The 22,274-nt window shown below is 32.9% G+C and overlaps 1 protein-coding gene across 1 annotated transcript in view; it reads left to right on the top strand.

The window, feature by feature from the left end:
- LOC115210252 (serine/threonine-protein kinase WNK1) overlaps window positions 1-22,274 on the top strand; it is a 76,342-nt gene that overhangs the window by 33,322 nt on the left and 20,746 nt on the right. Inside the window, exons 5-10 of the mRNA XM_036501702.1 lie at window positions 2,286-2,374; window positions 6,594-6,825; window positions 6,965-7,400; window positions 7,845-7,900; window positions 12,628-12,738; window positions 21,784-21,879. Of these exons, the coding sequence (XP_036357595.1) occupies window positions 2,286-2,374; window positions 6,594-6,825; window positions 6,965-7,400; window positions 7,845-7,900; window positions 12,628-12,738; window positions 21,784-21,879 (1,020 nt within the window). The remainder of the gene's footprint in view (window positions 1-2,285; window positions 2,375-6,593; window positions 6,826-6,964; window positions 7,401-7,844; window positions 7,901-12,627; window positions 12,739-21,783; window positions 21,880-22,274) is intronic.

Genomic DNA, 22,274 nt, shown 5'->3' with positions numbered 1-22,274 from the left:
TTTTTTATAGCATTTCCTAAATGAGAATTTCAGACAGTGGGAAGGTATCTTCTGTTTAATGAACACCAGTTATCTTTTTTAGTTTTATTGTTGTAGTTTAGGGTCATATTGTCAACATAGTTAAGGAATTGTTGAATATATCAACAAAATAGGAATCTGTTTGCTTTTATCTTACACATTTTTTGTAGTTTCATTCTTAAAGAGAAAAGTGTTGTTTTCTTACTTAAGCCATTTATAAGTTTCTAAGAAATTGCCTCAATATTGTGAATATTTGAAGGGATCAGGAATGCTTGATGTTGCCCTCTTAATTTCGAGCTCTTGTTAAGTATACAGTTCTTTAAATTACTAATGGAATAATTCCTGATATTAATGTTATTGATTGAATTTTTTCTGTGGTCGTTACATCAAAATATTGATGCATGAAAAAAAATAACAAACTACTACAATCTGTTAATTCCTCTAAATATTTGAGTTTGAACCTTATGTAATCCAATTTCTTTATCTACTTTTGATATTTGGCCATCATTGCTGCTGTATTTATTGTAAGAAAGGAGTTGCATTACATTAATCATTCTCAGAATTATTTCTTTGGCAGATTAGGTAACTGAATACAATTTCCATGATTGGTATCTTCATCCAAGTGTCTCCCGAATATCAGTTGGTAACCAAATATTGTAAGATTGGGAGATAATTCCATGATCCCATTTGAGATAATTCTCAAAAAGAAAAAGAGAAAAAAGCTTTATTATAATTAAAGCAAAGTTTTTTGATCAATATTTATGAAAAACAATTACATATAGTAATTAAAATTTCCATATCAATTTGAAATGCCCTGAATGCAATAGTAAAATTTTCTTTCCCTTTTTTTTTAAGCTTAATGATTTTTTTAAAAAATAGTTTTAAGTTAGCTATTCTTATGTCTTAGCATTGAAAAGAAAATATACCTTGTAGCTTTTATTTGATTTTGATAAATCAGTCTATCGGATAAGCTATATTGTTTGTTTAAAAAATGAGAAAAGAAAAGTGGTTTTTGAAACCTTATCTAGTGTTTTGACATGTAACTTTTTTTGAAGTACTCAGATTTGTATTTTCATATTAAACTACATCATATACTAATTATTTTGCAGTTATTTTCATTTTCTCTTGTCACAGAACTGCTGATGGCAGACCGTCTATTTTTGTATTTTCTTTTGTTTAATTCCAAATTTTTCTTTTGCAAACATTTCATTTTCAAATACAAGTGAAATAATTTCATCAAGGTGACCAAAAACATTCTACTTAGTTTTCTTTTCTGTTTTTTTTCTTTCCTTTTTTTTCATTCCTTTTTTTTCATTTTTGTAATTTCTCTGTCAAGTAACATTATTTTAAAAAATTCTGTGTGAGGTAACATTATTTTAAAATGTTTTAAGAAATGAAACTTTCTTGTCTTCTTCATATGTAAAATAACTGAATGGTTCCTCAGTAAGTATTGAATACAAGTAGTAAATTGAATACATTTGGGATTAATAATGTTGTGGAAATTACTCTAGATTCAACACTTAGATAGTCATTAATAATTTATGAATAAGTGAAAAAACAGCTTTCAGAGAAATATAATCGATCCCCCTTGTTAGACAACTGGTTTGTCTTTGTTGTATTGTTTTTTATTCATTGTCAGCCATAAAATTCAACATTCTTGACAAGATAAAGAACCCTAATGCTTATTTGAATTTACTTATTAAAATATAGTTATTCTCAAAAAAAAAAAATGCTTTATTTTATAAAGCAAATCCTTTTTGATGAACATTGATGAAAAACAATTGTATACAAGCAACAAAATTTTCCATATGCATTTGAAAAATTCTGAATGCAAAAAGTAATATTTCCTTACATTTAATAAAAGATGCATTAAAAGAAATTTCTTAAATAATTTCAGTTAAATATTCTTGTCCTGATATTAAGGGAAATTATCACTTTGCAGCTATTATTTGATTTGATAAACCATCGAATTAAATAAAATATTTTATGTAAAAAATAACAAGGGTAATTATATAATTTTTTTTTTGAGAATTTCTTGTTAAATAATATTGTTGAATTATTTTAGATGTTTTTGAATATATTTCAGATTTTGGCTTAAAGAATTCTGTCAGTTGCTAAAAGTTGGTTTGTATGTTACTAGCCATTAATTTGAAATGGCATCAGTATATATGTTTATTTGGGCTGTTTATTTCTTTGTATACACATTTTCGTGATAATGTATTTAAAGTTTTGGATAAAATTTGACCTTATATTTTCTTTTTAAATAGGGGATTAGACCAGAGGCTATAGAAAAGGTAGAAAATGAAGAGATCAAGGAAATTATTGAACGTTCAATACAAACAAAAAAAGATGATAGGTATAAATGTATTTTTGTCGACAGTTTTATATTAGAAACCATTTCTTGATATCTTATTTTTTTTCTTAATTAGTTTGTTCAAATTTATTGATCATTTTCTTCTACCATCACTTTATATCCATCATTTCTATGCTGGTATGAGATAGGCAGGCTTTGTCATGTCTCTTCAATTATTGCAATTCTTATGTGTCATGCACAACAAAAGTAAACTTGTCAACTTTTATTTTTGTTTTTGTTATATGTGTATGCCTCATCCTGTATTTTAAATAATATCCAGATGTGTGAAAATGTTTCCAAATATCTTTTTTCTGAAAGACATTTGCAGAAATATTTTTGATGTTAGATTTTTACCCTTAACCCTTTCATTAGCAAACCGCCCAAAGCCGCCCAAAAAAAATTTTGGTTAATGTGACCAAACCAGCCTGTATTTACCTATTCATATTTAAATGAGAATATCAGAGCAAATCTCTTTAGTACTTTCGTGAAAACATGTGATTATACTTCGTAAACAGTTCATCTACAGTTTTGTACAACGATTGAAGTGTAATTTTAATTCCGTGAATTTTGGGAGATATTTTTCCGAAATTTGTTCCTATTGTGTTTTCAAAATTTGTAATTCTGACAAAAAATGGATACGAATTTCATTATATCAAGCAGCGAGTCAGAATTCGAAGGATTTTCTACCGAAGACCTTGATAAATCTAACTCTATGACTGAAAAAAAAAGCACGTGGTATTTGATAATGAATCTGATGTTTCATTTTCCGAAAGTGAAAACAGTGAATCCGAGAGCTCCGACAGCAATAAAGAAAATGAATTGGCACCTGAATAGAGTGAAAATTTAAAAACTGTTTCTTTCGGTGATTTTTCTGAAGAAACTGGACCAAGCCACAGACTTTCCCAGGAGAGTAAAGCCTTAGACTATTTCTTTTTACTTTTTCGAATGAGCCTATTTGAAATCATTACGGCGGAAACGAACCGTTACGCTAAATGTAAACAAAGCGAAAGAAAGGATAGTTAGTGGTTTCCCACAATCTTAAATGAAATTAAGACTATTTTGCCATAAATGTTATTATGGGTATCAGAAAGTTACCCAGAATAACAAATTCTATCGTAAAATTTTGTTGTATACCCAATTGAATATTAGCTAATAACCCATTTTCTATAGTGATGTTTGAACAAAATTTTAATAATTTTATATTTTGTTGAATTTACCTGTATCTACCTGCAATTAGAGTCACTTTGTGACAAAAATTATAGTATAGAATTGGTTGAGATCATCATCGTTGTTTAACGTCCGTTCTCCATGGGTTGGAAGGTTCGACCGGGATCTGGGAAGCCAGAAGGCTGCCCCAGGCTCTGGTCTTATCTGGCAATGTTTCTACAGCTGGATGCCCTTCCTAACGCCAACCACTCCGTGAGTGTAGTGGGTGCTTTTTACGTGCCACCTGCACTGGAGCCAGGCGAGGCTGGCATCGGCCACGGTCGGATTGGTGCATTTTACGTGCCACCGACACGGAAGCCAGTCGAGGCGGCGCTGGCATCGGCCACGATTTGGATGGTGCTTTTTACGTATCTCCAGTCCAGGGGTCCTGGCATCTGCCAGGTGCCAGTCATAGGATTGGTTCGATTTCGACTTCACTTGCCCCAACAGGTCTTCGCAAGCAAAGGCGGGTAGGCATAGGTGCCTGAAGTCGGATGAGGTTCAATATCGACTTCGCTTGCCTCAACAGGTCTTTGTGTGTCCAAGGGAAGAAAGGCATGCATAAGTGGGCTGGACTCACTTGTCCTGCCTGGTCTTTTCACGCACAGCATATTTCCAAAGGTCTCGGTCACAGGTCATTTCCTCAATGAGACCTAAAGTTCGAAGGTCGTGCTTCACCACCTCATCCCAAGTTTTCCTGGGTCTACCTCTTCCATGGGTTCCCTCCACTGCTAGGGATTGGCACTTTTTCACACACCTATCTTCATCCATTCTCGCCACATGACCATACCAGCGCAATCGTCTCTCTTGCACACCACAACTGATGCTCCTTAAGTCCAACATTTCTCTCAGGGTACTAACGCTCTGTCGAGCATGCACACTGACATTACACATCCATCGGAGCATACTGGCTTCATTTCTCGCAAGCTTACGCATGTCCTCAGCAGTCACGGCCCATGTTTCACTGCCATGTAGCATGGCTGTTCGTACACATGCATCATACAGTCTGCCTTTTACTCTGAGCGAGAGGCCTTTAGTCACCAGCAGAGGTAAGAGCTCCCTAAACTTCGCCCAGGCTATTCTTACTCTAGCCGTTACATTTTCAGCACACCCACCCCAACTACTGATATGGTCACCAATATAACGGAAGCTATCAACTACTTCTAGTTTTTCCCCCTGGAAAGTGACGGAAGTTGTTTTCTGCAGATTTTCAGAGGTTAATGCTCCCGAGCATCTGCCACATACAAAAACTATCTTCCCAGTTAGCCTTCCTTTGACATTGCTGCACCTCTTATGTGTCCATAGCTTACACTGGGTACATCTTATAGAGTTTCTACCTACACCTTTTCTACAGATCGAGCAGGGCCATCTTCCTGAAGACATTTGTGGATTGTCTACCTTCCTACTTATTAGTACTTTGGTTTTAGCTAGGTTGACTCTAAGGCCCCTCGATTCTAGACCCTCCTTCCACACCTGGAACTTCTCCTCCAGTTCTGATAGTGACTCAGCAATTAGAGCAAGGTCGTCAGCATATAGGAGCTCCCAGGGGCATCCTGTCTTGAATTCCTCCGTTATTGCCTGGAGGACTATGATAAATAGGAGGGGGCTGAGGACTGAACCTTGGTGGACCCCAACCTCTACCCGGAATTCTTCACTGTACTCGTTGCCAACCCTCACCTTACTAGCAGCGTCTCTGTACAGCTCGCACAGCTCTCACTAACCATTCATCTATCCCTAGTTTCCTCATTGACCACCAGATAAGGGATCGGGGGACCCTGTCGAAGGCTTTCTCCCTGTCAACAAAAGCCAGGTACAGGGGCTTATCTTTGGCTAGGTATTTCTCCTGCAGCTGTCTTACCAGGAATATAGCATCAGTAGTACTTTTCCCTGGCACGAACCCAAACTGCATCTCATCTAAGCTAACTCTCTCTCTAATTAATTGGGCTATAACCCTCTCCGTAACCTTCATTACCTGATCCAGCAGCTTGATACCCCTGTAGTTATTTGTATCTAGGGCGTCACCTTTACCTTTGTAGCAGTTGACTATTATGCTGCTACACCAGTCATTGGGTATGACTCCTTCATGTATCACCTGGTTAACTATACGGGTGACTAGGCTATAGCCGACACTACCAGATATTTTGAGCATCTCTGCAGTGATTCCTGATGGGCCTGGGGCTTTCCCTGTTTTCATGCTTGTAATTGCCTTAACTACTAAGGAACTGTTAACTCGGATTGCTGGTCCCTCTGTTGGGTCGACATTCGGCAGACTCTCTTTATCCCATTCATTTTTCTCATTCAGCAATCTTTCATAGTGGCATCTCCAAGCCTCTCTCTTTGCATCCTCATTTAGCGCAAGTGAACCGTCATCCTTGCGAACACATTTCTCTCCTACCACGTCACGATTCTCTCTCACACACTGTCTTGCAACACGAAATACCTCAAGTCTTTCATCCTCACGGCGCAGAACATTGGCAAATTTTTTCTTATCTGCTTCCCCTCTGGCTAGATAGACCTGTCTCCTAGCTTCCCTTCTGGCAGTCTGATACATTTCCCTGCTACCACCGTTCTTCCAGTCCTTCCAAAAATCACATTAATATATTGATAAATAAAAAAGTTATAGTTGTTTAATGAAATCAGACTAAATTTATGATTATGTTAGAAATTAATTGAAACACATAAGGGGTGTAATTTGGTCAGAAATATAGTAACGAAAGGGTTAAATTTTAGCTGAATTCTATAAAACAAATTGCAGTTTTTGTGTGCTTCACAAATTTGCTTTTTATTTTTAAAAAATGGTCAACACAAGAATAATTATGTTCTTTTGCATTAAATGAAGCAAAAATGTGATCTTGTATTAAAAATTTTGCTTTATGCTGTATGCATTTAGAACATGTTAAATGTGATAGAGCAATCTAACCCAAGCCAGTTTGGAAAATAGGTATTAAACAGAATATTTTGTATTGTAAACTTATTTCGTAATGGTTTTTAATTTTTTTATTTATCATCCTACTAGATATATGGTAAAAGAATTATTGCAGCTGAACTTCTTCTTAGAAGACACTGGTTTGAAAGTAGAGCTGGTTTCATGGCATGATGAAAATGATGTGGACAAAAGCCAAATTATTCAACTCCGCTTAAGAGTGGTGGACCCCAAGAAGCGAAAAGATAAACATAAAGAAAATGAAGCTATCCAGTTTGGCTTTGATTTAAAGAAAGATAGTCCTGAAGATGTAGCAAGAGAAATGGTAAAATTTTTCAAGCATATTTTAAAAAATAAATGGACATATTTTACATTTTACTTAAGTGTGTATGTATGTATATATATATATATATTTATATGTATATAAAGCATAATTAATTATTACTGACATATTTATTCTAAAGGTGAAATCAGGATTTTTACAAGAGGAAGAAATTAGAATAGTAGGTAAACAAATTCGAGAACGAATTTCTCAAGCTCGGCGTGATAATGAACGCAAGGCTGCTGAAGCCCAACAGAAGGCATCAGATGTTCCAAGCGGCCAAGATGGACAACCATCAACTTCTACATCCCAAACTCCAAATGTTCAGACCTCTCAAACACAATTACCTCTACAACCACAACAGATGGCCACACCTCATCAGTCACAGGGTCTGCCAACATCGCAACCACCGTCTACTTCACAACAACCTCAGCAACCTACTGCTGCTACAACAACAACAGCTACTTCTACTACTACGTGTACTACTACTACCACCACTACCACCGCCACTACTACTACTGGGACCACAGAGGGACATCAAGGTAACTTAGGCTCCCAGGCAGAACATCCCACGGCTGGTAATTTTTATCCTTTATACATAACGTGTATATTTATATGTGCTGTCATCTTTTTAGTTATTTTCGAACAGTTGAGAACCTTTGATGAATCACTTAAAATGTAAGAGAACCAGTTACAAAATGAACTCAGTTCATTGTCATGTTAGCCTTGATTTTTAGCATTAATATTCTTCTGATTTCAATAATTAATATACTTTTCAAAATTTAAAAAAAAATTTCATTTATAAAAAAATTGTACATATTTTTCTTTAAATCTTTTCTGTATTCTATGCAATTTGTACCACCAAAAACAATTTTTATCCAAATCAGTGGATTATTGTGATTCTAAAAGATTTTCTTAATACTGTAACCAACACTGCATTATATTTTATCAGCATTTCATGATTTTTTTAAGAAGCCAGTTTCCTTGCATTTTATGAATTTATCAAACACATTTTATTTTAGTGAATGAATCTTCACATCAGCTTACTGAACCTATTGGACTAGCTCCTTCTCATAAGGTAAGTTTATTACTATGGTAACAAAACACCTTCATTTTTAAGTATTTGCATTGAAAATCTCAGATGACAATATTATGTAAAATTTTCTTAAAATCCCAATGCAGCTGAATTTTAAAAGTATATTATTAATGTTTAAAGTTTGATAATCTATGTATCTCTTAAAAAATCAAATTATTCATACATTTTTAAAAGTCCTGATATTTGAAATATTTTTTATACTATATTTTATATTATAGAATTTTTAACATTTAAATTCTATTTTATGTATCTATAGACACATTGCTTACCAAGGAAAATATTCTGAATCTCTTTCTTTCAAAGCCTCAGTGTTAGATGTCCTTTTATCCGGTTACAACTCTTGTTGGTTAATTCTATACATTATAGAATAATTAAATTGAATCTTTTATTTGTTAAAAAATAAAGGAAATTCTATTGTTTGCCTTCAAATTAAACATTTGAAATGAAGTTACATTATAAAATATTTATGTTTTATGGAATGTGTGTTTGTGTGTGAAAGAGGTTTGATTTCTTCTAATTTTAAACCAAAACGGGTTATACATAAGCTTACAGGTTTCCACACATGTAGGTTTGAATGCCATCACCTGTTTAAAGCTTTTTCTAATTAGTTGAATGAATTATATTTACATTGGGCTCTGTTGTTCTGAAATCAGTTTCCAACAGTTTTTTTTTTTTTTTTATGCATCTTTGTTTAAACAAATACTTGATTCAGTTGGCTATTGGCTGCTGCTAAATTAGGATCTTCATTATTACAAACAACTTGGTATCTTAGCTTTTCAAACTTTGATCACTCTTGTAGCAGCCATTTTCAAGGAACATTTATGTAACAAACAATCATGTGTAAATAACAGGAATCAGTCTGTCAGCAAAAATTGTTTAGTAAATTTGCATATTTACTAAATTATTTTTAGTTAGTATTCTTATCTTTATGAGACAAGAATACTGGCGTTTTGGACAGAGCCCTTTATTTGGAGAGAAATTTTTAATGATTATGGTAGAGCATTGTGTACTATCATTAACAATTGTGTGCTCTTAACTAAGTTTTCATAGGATTGCATAGCTGTAACTCTTATAAGAAAAAATTAATTTTAGCTATATTTCTGTAAGTATGTTTCTGTGCAAATTGTAAGTTATTCATTAGTAAATGCTTTCCTGGTGGAATTTTCAGCAGTTATTTCATTATTTATTATATGTATGTATGATAAAATTGTACTACCCAGACAAAATTTTTTCACAAAGTGTTAATTATGGAATCAGTTTCCTTATTTGACATATGAAGCCAACTGTGCAGAAAAGACACAATATCAGCTACCTTTATTGTGATAAGAAGCTATTGAACTATTAATTTTATATGGTTTGAAAGTTAATGTTTCATTGTTCCTTAAGTAACTTACTGATTGGTTTCCGGTATGGTATTGGGTGTCATTAACTAAATGTTTGTTCACTTAAATACTACTGTATTGTACTATTTTATTTTCACCAACCAATAAAACAACAAAAATCATAATTCTTGATATGGGGATTTTTTTTAATGAATTTGATAAAATGCTTTTGTATAAATTGTGAAATTGAGGAAAAAGTAATTTTTACAAACTAGGGTTATCTTTCTTTAAAAGATCCACTCAATAAAAGCCAATTTACATTCATTAGATTATTTCATAATGGAAATCAAGGAGACTGTTTTGATAGTTATTCTGAAAACTTTCCAGTTTCGGCCTTACTTTAAAAGTTAATATCTTGCAATAAATTATTTGTTTTTATGATATAGTAATGTTATGAATTATAAGATCAAACATAAGGAATCTGTTTCTCCTTTCTATATGTTAATATGGTTCAATTCAAATTGGCTTCTGAAGGCAACTACTTTCATAGTTAGCCAGCTTAGAATTGTTTTGTTTTCATATTCGTTTAACATTTTATCATGTTCTGTTTCTTATAACACCAGTCTTGCAGACAAAATTTGTGTTCTTGAAGAAGTTTAAAATTTATCTTAAGGTTTAGATAATGGTAATGTTATAAAGAAATGGAATATTTTATCACTTTTTCATTTTTAATTTTGCTTCAGTTAAATGAATTTAGATTTTCGATTTCTTTTTAATATATTTATTATTTACTGTGTTTGTGTTAAACTTGATTTTTAATTTTATTAATTTCATATTCAAAATAAAAACAAGTACTAATTTTTTTTTTCTATTATCTAACATTGAGAAACAATTTAGAAATTTAATATTTACTGCTTGAATTTGTTTCATACACACACAGTGTGTAAATTGCAATATCTTTGCTAATTGCATTGGTATTTTAACTTTATATACTTCTTTGTGTTATTTTGACAAGTAGTTTTGTGTGATACATTTTTATGACTATTTGGTTTTTCTAATATCTTGGCTGCTAGACTACAAATTACTATTTTACCTGTTTGGTTTCTTTTATGGCTTTTCAAAATAGCTAAAATTTGCTTGAAATGGAAAATTTAGATCACTAGAGATTGTTTTTTTTCTTTCCCTCTGCTTCCTATTATTACATTTGCGTTTGATATATATAACACTAATATATTTTTATCAGAAATTCATGAAAATGATACATATAAATTGTTATTCATAGGTTCCTGTGCATTATGTAAATTATAACAGGAATTATTCAGACATGTGTCTGTAATGTCTCTTTAAAAAATCTTTTTAAATAAAACTAAATATAATATGAAAGCTTTTAATGAAGTTATTGAAATTATCACTGAAAGAGCCTTTTGGAAATTGTTTATAATTTCCTCAAGCATGACTGTGTGGTTAAGAAGTTTACTTCCCAGTTACCTGGTTTCATTTCAATCACACTGTGCAATACATAGGCCAAATGTCTTTAACTTTCCAAAGCTTTATTAGTAGATTTGTTAGATGGAAACTGAAATAAGTCGATCCGGTATATAGTATCAATGTTCCATGCTTACATAGGCTGGAGGTGTATGTGTGTGTGTGTGTGTGTGTGTGTATATATATATATATATATATATATATATATATATATATATGTGTGTGTGTGTGTGTGTCATTCTTGATATCATGCAATAGTTGTAAACAAGTATCACCACCACACCAGCAGTGTCATTTGTTTTCACTCTTCCATGAAAATGTGACTGACTGGGAAATATTACCTTGTTTGAAAATATGTGTATTGGTAACAAGGAGGGCTGTAGAAAATTTACCTCAGTGAATTACTTCTGACTTGTACAGGTATGGAAAAGGGAGCATTAGAATGGTGATGGTGGTCATGTAGTACAGCTGATTGTATTGAATTTAGAATTAGCTTTAATGATTGAGACCAGTAGAAAAATAAAAATGAACAAATTAATATTTCTTGAGAATTGTATGAAATTATTTGGAATTTTTGTTCTTCCAAATTTTCATCTAAAAATGCTATTTTTTAAAAATTTTTATTTACTTTAGAGTTATTCTCTTGAACTGGTCTAATTATATTAGTCTTTGAATTCGCTTACAACACATCTCTTGCTGTAATGCCCGTTAATTAACTGTCATACCCTCTTTCTCCTCTGTATAGAACTTATAGAATAAAAAAAAACAGTTTTTATAAAGTCAAAGTCCAAAGACATTGCAACTATCTCAACTGACTGCTTTACTTTTAATTCATGTAATGATCAATTGTATTATAAATGTATGAAAACCATTGTTTGGAATTACATTACTGACATTACTTACTGTACTTACATTACTTACACGTATAAGTGTATTTAAAAATTAATTTTAAAAGCCATCCATCTAAAGATTATGAACTAAAAGTTAATACCTTGGTAAATAATTAGAATAGTGTATTAATTTTTAACTTACTATTGAATACTCCCATTAACTATGGCATGGAGCTGTCTGATTGAAGAATCTTTCAGCTGCTATTGTAACTGGCATTGTTGAAAACAAAGACTATTGTGAACATGCTGGCTAATGATTTAGAACATAAACTTATTCTCCATTTTAATGACAGATGTGAACTTAGACAGATTTGGTTGCTTTATAGAACCTGAAAAGCAACTCTGTAGAAATTTTCTTGGCTTATGATTCTCAAGTTTGAGTATTTGATTTTAGCAAACATTAAATTTTTGCTGATGTTTTTACTATGAAAATGTTAATTTGTCCAGTTTAGATAATTTGCAATTATTCTGCCCTTCCTTAGAATTTATTTTACTGAAATAGTTATAAGAAATACAATAGCTTCTTGAAGATTTAGATATGACTAAAAATCAGAATAAATATTAGTTAATGCTTCTTCAATATAGAGTTCTCAAAAGTGTTTCTGAATTAATTTTTTAAAAAATTTGTTTGCTGTATATTTTCCTTCTTTGTTAAAGCATGTTATTAGTATCTATGATTATTTCTCCACTTGCATTTTGCTTACCTACACAATTAGTGTTTGTTACAAACAAAAAAATATTGATGTAATTAATTTTAATCGGTTTGTCTTTTTTTTTTCTATTGAAATGCTGTTAGTTTTTCTGTTTACAAGTTGTGCTTAAATAGATTTTATAGTTTGAAAACTTTACAAAATTTTCAATATTAAAAACAATAATCAAATGAAATAAATTCTTTTTTGTTTGCAATGTATTTTCTTTTCTTTTTTTTTTTTCCTTTTCTTTCCAAAAATATTTTACAATATTTCAATTTCTGTAGAAACAGTTTAGGTTAAAGTTACTTGTGTTTTTCCAGACAGGACTTCCTTCTGGTCATGTGCAATTACCATCAGTTACATCATTCAATCCATACCACATTCAAGCTGCTACACAATTCCAGCAGTTGGTTCAGGCATCAATGTATCAGGTAGTCATCAGGATCTTTTAAACTAATTCAATTACTGTGGCACTGGACTGAATAACCAGTATTTAGATTGACTATAATGTGTTATTGCAAATTGATGTTGTGCTTTATGTAGAAGTCTATAATTGATATTGTGTTGTGTTCATTTATTGTCTTAGTTAAATATCATTGTCATGGCTATCATTGATTATTCAGTTATGCAAGGCATCTTGTGATATTTAAAAAGAAAGAAAAGGAGTGTTTTGGTTGATAAAAGTTTTAGATAAATTGAATATAAAATTATACTCCACGATCCTATTGTATTTGTCGTGTTCCTTAAAAGTCAGCATAGCACCATCATTTAGGTGTTATTTTAAAATTATCATTTCTGCTGGACATTTCTTAAGTTTTGTTTCTGACTAAAGTTTCTGCAATAAATGCATTTAGAAATTGATTTTTGTTGGAAGTAAAGCAAAATGAGGCCGTGTTATGTCATCAAATGATTGCATTTTTATATTACGCTTTTTTTTTATTAGTTTACTTGTATGCTTTCACAATCTAATGTTACTAATTATTAATTTTTTTTACATAATCAACAATTTTTCTTATTTATTTCTAAAATATAACTTATCTTAATTTTTTTTATTATAAGCATATATATTTTTTGATCATCTATGTCAGTAGAAATCTAGTTTAATGATACATTCTAATTTATAATTTTGAAGCCGGTTTATAATTATATTTATAATGCCAAATTTAGTTTGTTTTTTTTTTCTTCTCTCTATATTCAGTTGGGTTAGGCAAAGTAAAACATAACTGAGTGCTTTTTGCAGCTAATCAAATTATTCTATAGTATTTAGGCTGCAGTTTCATAATATGAATGAATTTCAGATGTTATAAAGTATTTTCCCTTTAAATAGGACTTGGGAGCAGCCATTTGCTGAAAATATTTAACAAATTTCTTAAAAGTCTTTTTGTAATAAAGGCTTCAGTAATGTAGTGGACTATTGCATTAAATACATTAAAAAAATGTATTGATTAAAGTTCTATAAATTTTTCATTTTAAGATTTTTCCCTATAATTTTTACTTACTATCCTTTAATGTATTAATGTTAAAATCAAGTTTAGTGTTATTGCTAATCGTAATTCTTGGATTTCAATAATTAAAATTCAAAGCTTATTTTTATTAGTTAACATTATTAGCTTCAATTAATGTACTTAACAAATAGTTATGAAATAATAAATTTCATTTACTTTCATTGTAAAAGCCAGTAGTAAATTCTGAAGATTATTTAAATTTGGATGCATGTTTTACACTGTTTGACTTTTTCATAATGAAAGACTAGTGCCTTTTATCAAACTTTTGTATTTTTTTCCATCATTAGCAACCAAGTTGCATGTGTATATCTTACCTAGTATCTAAAATAGACTACTTATGTGATCTGTACTCTAAAGTTGGAGACAAAGTTATCTTTCTTCTTAAGAAAAAAGTCATTCCTGCTTCCTTGTAACAAATTTTGCATGTATTTTCTAACATTTGATACCCTGTGAAGTAGTTGAGAAAAACGTATTTTGTGGTTTTAAGAAACTTCTTTTTAGTTTCTTTCTCCTTAGTTCCACATGTAGTCTCCCTGTATAGTCTCCCTTACAGGGAGACTTTATGTGGAGAAGGAACAGTTATAAGCAGACTGTAATCAGTATTTAAGGAAGTTTTTGTTTTCTTTCTCCATTTGAATGTTTGAGTACAGAAAAAGACAAATCAAAAAATTGGTATAAAAGATGAATAAAAGAAATTCTGGAAGAATGAAGTTTGTGATATTGTGGTAAAAAAGAGAAACTGATAGTTAAGTTTGGATATCTGAAAAAGAAACTGTAATGAAGGGTTTGTGAATATAGTCAGTGACTCTGGAGTTGGATGGAAGATATATTGTGGTACAGTAGGAATATTATACCGTAAAATATCAATATTTCTCTCTCTCTTTCTAATTTAAAGCTATTTAATAAAAAATCTTTCATGGAAAATAAACTTTCTATTTTTAGGATTGTTTGTCCTTCTCCCCTTTACATTATTCAATTACAGCAACATTTTTCTCATAGTCTAGATGTAAATATTGAAAATGGTTGGTATTTGGGGAAAGGGAGATGATAGTCAGAAAAATATAATCATATTAACAACAAATATTACATATTTGTCCTCACTGGAACCACCTAACTCACTCATCAGAACCAAAAGTACAAAATACAGATGCAACTCCTGAAAGCAGGAGTGTATCTGAGTATATGTGTTAGTTTGTATATACATACAATTTAGACTATATATAAAAACTCTTTACTTTATAAGTGTACCTTCAAATAACTCCCAACTACCTCTGAGTCTAGTATTCTTATTCAATTACAATAACCTATGACTTCATATCTTATACTGTTTCACCTTCACCTAAGCTCATTCTAAGCATCTATCAGTCTTTGTTCTATCAACCACATAATACCACATCTCCTTCAAATCATCATCATCATCATCATTTAGCATCCGCTTTCCATGCTAGCATGGGTTGGACAGTTCAACTGGGGTCTGGGAAGCCAGAAGGCTGCACCAGGCCCAGTCTGATCTGGCAGTGTTTCTACAGCTGGATGCCCTTCCTAACGCCAACCACTCCGTGAGTGTAGTAGGTGCTTTTTACATGCCACCCGCACAAGTGGCAAACGGCCAGGGACGGATGGTGCTTTTTACATACCACCAGCACGGAGGCCAGTCGGGTGGTGCTTTTTATGTGCCACCAGCACGGGGGCCAGGCGAGGCTGGCAACGGCCACGATCGGATGGTGCTTTTTACGTGCCACCAGCACGGAGGCCAGTCGGGGCGGCGCTGGCCACGGCCACGTTCGAAGAATATATCTATTTCTCAAATGTCTATGTTCTGTGTTTTTGTTTTCTTTCAATTAAGTTACATTAGTTCAAACTATGCATTAACAACTGTAATCTCCACTTCAGATTAACGGATCTACTTCATAATACTTCACTGATGATCTATAAAATACACACACACACAGCTGCTAGTATATCTGTATACAAGATATTTCTTTGGCTTTGTATCTGATAGGTTTTTATACACACACACACACACAAAGTATGTCTTGTGTGTACAGGGTGCGATGGGTAAACTGTTGCATTTTATATTTTTAATTTCGCACATGTGCATTGTTTGTTTTTGATTTTGTCAACTATGCAGTATAGTAGGGTCAGTTGGGCATCATTTGTGAGAAAAACAGCACCATGATGCAATTTACTCTGCCAGAAATTTGGAAATTACATGCAGTACTGCTTGGCATTCATGCTGGAAGCTCCAATACAAACACTTCAGAGTGTTGGGATGTCAATCTGAAGACATGTACTGAGAGTGATAAAAATCAAACATCCAGTCAACATCACAGTGTTTTGAGTGATCACAAGTGATGGCAACATTATTCTTCCATTCATCTTCCCACATGGCCCTGGATTCATCATGGAAGCCTACATCAAGTGCCTAGAGGAGGTAGTGCTGCCCTGGGTCAAGAGGGTGGCTGCTGGAAGACCCTATGTCTGACAACCGGACTCTGCACCTTGCCATACAAACAGAAGAGCCCAGTCATGGCAGTCGGGCAATTTCTGCGACCACAACCACTTTGATTATTGTGTGTGAGGCGCAATTGAGTGAGAGACCAACAAAACTCCTTGTAACACCAAAAATGAACTGATGGCAAGGATTATGGCAGCACTCACCAACTTAAACAAAGAGATGTCCAGAAGACTTGCAGGAGATTCTGAAGTTGTGAGGCCGTGGTTGAAGCCAATGGAGATTTTATTGAATAAATTTACTCTTTACTATTTCAAGATATTTTTATGTAATTTTGGTAAATATATGAGGCACAGGAGTGGCTGTGTGGTAAGTAGCTTGCCTACCAACCACATGGTTCCGGGTTCAGTCCCATTGCGTGGCACCTTGGGCAAGTGTCTTCTACTATAGCCTCAGGCCGACCAAAGCCTTGTGAGTGGATTTGGTAGACGGAAACTGAAAGAAGCCTGTCGTATATATGTATATATATATGTGCATGTATGTTTGTGTGTCTGTGTCTGTCCCCCTAGCATTGCTTGACAACCGATGCTGGTGTGTTTATGTCCCCGTCACTTAGCGGTTCGGCCAAAAAGAGACCGATAGAATAAGTACTGGGCTTACAAAGAATAAGTCCCGGGGTCAAGTTGCTCGACTAAAGGCAGTGCTCCAGCATGGCCGCAGTCAAATGACTGAAACAAGTAAAAGAGTAAAAGATTATATCTGTTAAAATGAGATGTCAGTGTTATTTTCATTTTTGCATAATTTAGATGATTGTTTATTCACTGCACCCTGTACAGTTAGATGTATGTCTGCTACTGTTGAGTTTAGAGCTCCATGCTGATTGTCTTCATCCAGTCTGCTTTCAGTATAATGCTTAGGTTACTACTGTACTTAGTAGTATTATTGGTTGTGCTCTGCAGAGCAAATGTAAGAGAAATGATAAGCACTAGTTTATATAATTTGTTCTCTGAATACATTTCACTGTTGTGATTATTTGGAACCACACAGCATTGGGTGTTCAAGTGCAATAATAATAATAATGAAATTATTGTATACAGTGCTCAGGTGCACCACAACTTGTCAGAAAGTGCATATAAAGTACATGCAGTAATGTAGAAATGTCTGGAAAGTGAACAGTGTATGAGTCAGATACATGCTTGTGTGTGTATGGAGGGGAGAAAATCAAGTGTAGTGTTGGCGAATCTCAGGAAGCATGGAAGTTTTGAAGGATGCAGTGCTCCAACAACTAACAACCGATGCCGGCAGTTTGTTCCATGCTTCAGCAACTCTCAGCGTGAAAAAATGTTTCCTGAAGTCATGGGAGCTGTGCTGTTTTCTGCAGTTGGGTGCTTATCCATAACGAATCATTAGGAGAATATTTCATTGCATTATTTGATCTTTGTAACATAATGCAGTAAAATGTTCCCCTGATGATCCATTGTGGTTAAGCATTCTGTTGGACTTGGAATATCTAATTCTGTGATTCCAAACAACCACAAACAGTGAAATGTACATAAGGAACAAATGATATAAACTGGCTTTTATCATAATTTCATGTATGTGTGTATGTATATATATATATATATTATATATATATATATATATATATATATATATATATATATAATATATATATATAAAATTATTGAATGGTGTAAGTAACAAAAAGAAATTGTGCTTGAAAACTTTTAGTATTTGTGTTTAATCCTCTATATTTGAGTTCAAATTTCATGAGAATCAACTTGGGAGTCAGTGTGTCAGACATTTTGTGTGGTCAATTCACTTGCAGCCCTCACTTTCCCTTCATCTTTTGTAAATCATTATTAAAATCTGGTTTCTAACATTAAAAAAAGGTATATTGAAATGGGATTTATCTTAATTATAAAGTCATCACTATTTTTATTTATTAATTCCCTGATAAGTTAGTAGCAAACAACAGTAGGCTACTACTTCAATTGAAAAAAAAAAAGTTAGTGACTAGAAAATAGCACTGAGTATATATACATAAATTGTTTCTTTCATTTTAGTCAGTTGATTTTTTTTTTTTTTTTTTTTTTAGGGGTGATAGAAATTGAATATATTTTAACTAATTTGTATTGTTTTATATCCAGTGTGAACACTTAATTTTGCATCTGTATAAACACTTTTTTTTTTTGTTAGGTGAGGCGAGTTGAAATGTTTGCTTAACATGTGTGTGTATACATATATAAAACTGACTGTGGCTTTGAAGTTTTTGGTTTATTCAAACTGTTTGAATTAGCAAAACCTGTAAAACTTCAGTCACTGTCAATCAAATTATGATATATAATAGATTTACAAGTGTATCGAGTCCTTAAATTTCAATTACACCCCACTCTATTAGGAATAATGATAAGTGCTTAATACAAAAGTAAAATGCAATAGTTCAAGCTGATCCTGTTTGTCTGGAATTTCCCTGGTGTCTAACTGGTTCCCTAGACAGAAAGTGGGATAATGGATAACAGTGGGAAGCTGGGACACACAGTTGGCTGAATTTTTAAGCTGGCTTTTGACCGAGCCGGTAGAAGGGAATGAGAAAGTAAGAACACATGTACATAACATAGATACATGCATGTGGGTATAACAGGACAAAAGCTGAAGGGTTTGTCCCTCGTGCACTCTGGCATGTTTATACAAAGATACAGACACAGGCATACAAGCAAGCTGCCAAACTTATCCATGAACAGGCCTACTTTATTGTTGTTGTACTCTACGCAGTAGGCTCTGTAACCTATAAAGTACTGCATATATTATCACCTTACAATTACTGTTGATATTATATCATCATTATTTTGATAATTTTTCACAAGAAATGAATGATGTTCACTACTTTCCCTCTTTGCTTGTTTGCCAGCTTGCTTGCTCCCTTATGTGTCCATGTGAACTTATATGGGTGCACATCTGGCTGCTTATTTATGTACATGCATGCATATGAGTGTGTACTTGTATACAGGCATGTGTGAGTCTGACCAATCCTTTAGATTTCATCCTGTGTACCTATTTATTAACTTGTTCAGTTGTCAGTCACTGGTCTGTGTCTCTGTTTTCCTTCTCTTCCCTCCCCCCTTTTTTGTTCCCTTTCTTTGTTGATCTCTTTCCTTTTACTCTCTCTTTCTGTTTCCCTCTATATATCTCTTCTATTCCTCTCTCCTTACTAGCTCTGCTTAAGACTGATATGTTTGTATATTCATGTGTATATGTGGAGTGGTTGGCGTTAGGAAGGGCATCCAGCTGTAGAAACCTTGCCAGATTAGATTGAAGCCTGGTGCAGCTTCCTAGCTTGCCAGTCCTCAGTCAAACCACCCAACCCATGCAAGCATGGGAAGCAGACATTAAATGATGATGTGTGCACTTGAATACCTTTCTCTTCATTTCACTCTAACCCTAGTCAAAAGTTGGTTTGTAAATTCAGCCAGTCTTGTGTGTTCCAGTTTCCTCCCATCATCAAAATGCTGTATCTTTATTATCCTGTCTCCTCTTGTCTGTGGAATTGGCTATATTTCAGGGAAACTCAAAAATAACAGACCACTGGTTAGTTTAGATATACTATATATATTTAAAAGGTGGTACATTAGTTTATTAGCGGACGTTAAACGATGATGATATATATAGACACACATGCATGCACACATATACATCATAAAATTTGATTTTGTGGTTTTGTTTCAACTGAAGCTTTCGAAAAGTGAGAGGAGAAATACTGAAAACATTAAACCATATTAAGCTTTTAATCATTGTACTTAAATAAGAGATTTGTAATTTTACATTGCATTTCTGAAGCAACATATCTTTAGAGTGTTATCAAATTTTATAGCGCTAGACTATTTCCCTGAGCTTAATAACGAATAAGTTCATAATCTTAATTGATCTAATAATTCCTTAAATGGTTTGAATATTGCAAGATTGGTGCAAATATCCAGTTATTTGTATAGAGACATTTAAAGTGATGTATATTTTTTAAAAATCAGATGATTATTGTAGGTGATTGTATTTCATGTTAATTTTTAAGATATTTGCTAATTAGCTCTTGCTTTCATAGCTAATTATACTCTAAACTGCAGCCTTACTAACCTATTTTATATAATCCTTATTACCTCAGACATCTATTATAATGAAGACTTCTACATATATTTTTTATTCCACTCAGCAATTGCTTTTATCAAATATTTTTTTCTTGCAATTTATATATTTATTTTCTTTTTTAAATTTTACCTATATATTGCTAGCTTAACAGATATCCCCTCCCGCAAATGTGTTAATAATCTGAAATAATTATTTTAGTAAATGGTAATTATTTTATATATATATATATGCGCAAGAGTGGCTGTGTGGTAAGTAGCTTGCTAACCAACCACATGGTTCCGGGTTCAGTCCCACTGCGTGGCATCTTGGGCAAGTGTCTTCTGCTATAGCCCCGGGCCGACCAATGCCTTGTGAGTGGATTTGGTAGACGGAAACTGAAAGAAGCCTGTCGTATATATGTATATATACCTGTGTGTGTTTGTGTGTCTGTGTTTCTCCCCCTAGCATTGCTTGACAACCGATGCTGATGTGTTTACGTCCCCGTCACTTAGCGGGTCGGCAAAAGAGACCGATTGAATAAGTACTGGGCTTACAAAGAATAAGTCCCGGGGTCGATTTGCTCGACTAAAGGCCGCAGTCAAAATGACTGAAACAAGTAAAAGAGTAAAGGGTAATATATATATATATATATATATATATTATATATATATATATATATATATATAGTCCTTGATATGAAGCATAGTCTCTTGTTTTTGTTAGGTTAAACTTGTCAGCCTGCTTGTATAGAGCAAGTGCTTTGTTGTGTTCTTTCTTCGTCTCAATTATTTAACTCTTACAAAACATTGGTTTTGAACTTGGTTCTACATGAAACCTTCCTTACATATATCTTCAACAGTGGACAAATCTTGACGTGTGCATCTTGGCTTTTAAGAAAGAAATTTATTTAAATATTTTAGTATTGAAGTTTCAACTGGGAAATCATTTAATTGGTGGCCACTTGTTGTTTCCCCTATTTCAGTTCTATATATTGAGTTGGAAATTTTCAGTTTCCAGTTTATTTAATGTTCTGCTTAGATTAAACCCAAAGGTAATGAAATTCAAATTTTAAACTATTAAAGAGAAATTATTTTTAAAAATTTCCTTATTTGTTGAATGAAAGATTCAGTTGTAATTAAGATGTTGGTTAATGAAGGATTGTTATATTTTAAATACAAAAATTAACTGTCCCTATTTTAATGGATTCAGTTTATTTTCTTGTTACCTAACAACTTATTGTAGATGTCTCTCTTCCTTTGACACTTTGCTGAACATATTCCTCCAATTTTTGTATTAAAAAATATATATCCAAACTTTGACATCTTCATTGCCCATTTATCATTCAGGGTCATATAGCTCAGATTCAATACCCTCCTGCTATTTCTTCTGTTGTTCAGAGCTCGGCACATAGGAGGTCACATGTAAAAAGGTCCGGTGAAGCCAGGCGTTCGGACTCACACAGAAGTCCACGTATTAGCAGGTTACAGGCCAAGGTGTGTTCAATGGTGCCTCCTATATTATGACTTTTCCTGCTGCCATTGCTGCTTATTTTGCACTCATAACTGTCAATGCTATTGAGCTTGCTTTTTAGTTTACTTTAATTACATCTTTAAATTTCACAGAATCACTTTCATTCTAAAAATTATTGCAATGAATAGGAAGTAAAAGAAAATATTAGTAACTATTTAGTTAGAAACAAGCATATAATTTCTGTATTTTATTAGGATATTAACATACTTTTCAATACTTTCTTTTTATTTCATTTTTCATACGAATTGGGATAGTAAAAAATTTATTTAGAATACTTGTTGAAAAAACAAGCAGTATAGACCACATAGACATCTTTATTTCTTATACCTGAATAATTTTTTTTATATACTTAAGTTGT

The sequence above is a fragment of the Octopus sinensis genome, linkage group LG4 (assembly GCF_006345805.1).
Source record: "Octopus sinensis linkage group LG4, ASM634580v1, whole genome shotgun sequence".
Lineage (NCBI taxonomy): Eukaryota > Metazoa > Mollusca > Cephalopoda > Octopoda > Octopodidae > Octopus > Octopus sinensis.
Note: the sequence above shows the minus strand (reverse complement) of the source record. Positions and strands in the feature narration are given on the sequence as shown.